The following is a 965-nucleotide window of genomic DNA, read 5'->3' as shown; positions in this document are numbered from 1 at the left end:
GATATTAGAGTACACTGTAATATTTTGAAACACTTAAGATTTTATAAAAACACTGTGAATATGTTTATATATGGAAATGATGCAGTGTTAAATGATATGGCAAAATTTTCTTTTTTAGCTTTTAAAGAGAGGAAAAAGTTCATTGAGAATTTAATACGTGATAATATATAAGCATAGTTTATATTTTTTTCCATAATGTATATTTAAAGCCTGATCTGAAATTGTAAATTCTACATTGTAAAACATGATTGTACTTTGGGCCGGTGGCCTGCAATACTTAATACAATAAATATCTTGAATCTTGAGTCCTCAGTAAGCGTTATAACTTGTGGCGGATTTTTTGGCTTCTCCTCAGTTACATCGATAAGCAAGGAGGTACCTTCTTCCGTCGTCAAAGTAATGTCTTCTGCATCTTCAAAGGATATAGTTACTGGAGAAATGTTTCCAAATGACAGCGAAAGCTTTTCGTCATCTATTTCTCCTGCTGTAAATTGTGGTTTCGTAATTCTTATATGCGGAGGCATTTTCTTCAAGTCATTTGTTTCCCCTTTATAACCAGACACAAGGGACATATTACCAGAATTAAGTATTGCATTCATTTCGGAAATACTTGTTTTAACATTCGCCCGTTTTTGTTCCGTTTCAACTTTGTGTTTGTTAAGGGCAGATATATGTTTTTTCTTGTTTTCTTCAATTTCAGATTTGCGATTGTTGACGGCATTATCCACATGTCTGTGCCAATCCTCTCCATGTTTAACTACAGCTAATGTCAGTTCGTTGTAGTTTTCCTCAATACGTCCTTCTTGTATCTCTAATTCTGATAATAAATTTTCATATTTGGGGCTTATAACTTCCTCTAATAACTTTAAGTCTTTCTTCAATAGTTCTTTTTTGGAAGAAAAGTTTTCCAAAGTGTTTGATATTTTATGCCCTTGATGTTTGTCGGAAGATACACAAAGCAAGCA

The 965-nt window shown here is 32.8% G+C and overlaps 1 protein-coding gene across 1 annotated transcript; it reads right to left on the bottom strand.

The window, feature by feature from the left end:
- Window positions 1-230: 230 nt before the first annotated feature.
- On the bottom strand, window positions 231-817 carry LOC134238544 (uncharacterized; the record flags this gene model as incomplete). The annotated part of the gene is made up of 1 exon (XM_062720662.1): window positions 231-817. A coding segment is annotated over one exon (587 nt), but the record flags the coding sequence as incomplete, so codon positions are not given.
- Window positions 818-965: the final 148 nt, after the last annotated feature.

The sequence above is a fragment of the Saccostrea cucullata genome, unplaced genomic scaffold (genome assembly GCF_032062105.1).
Source record: "Saccostrea cucullata isolate Sc308-1 unplaced genomic scaffold, CSIRO_AGI_Scuc_v1 ctg22874, whole genome shotgun sequence".
Taxonomy (NCBI): Eukaryota; Metazoa; Mollusca; class Bivalvia; order Ostreida; family Ostreidae; genus Saccostrea; species Saccostrea cuccullata.
This window is presented reverse-complemented; position numbering and strand designations above follow the sequence as displayed.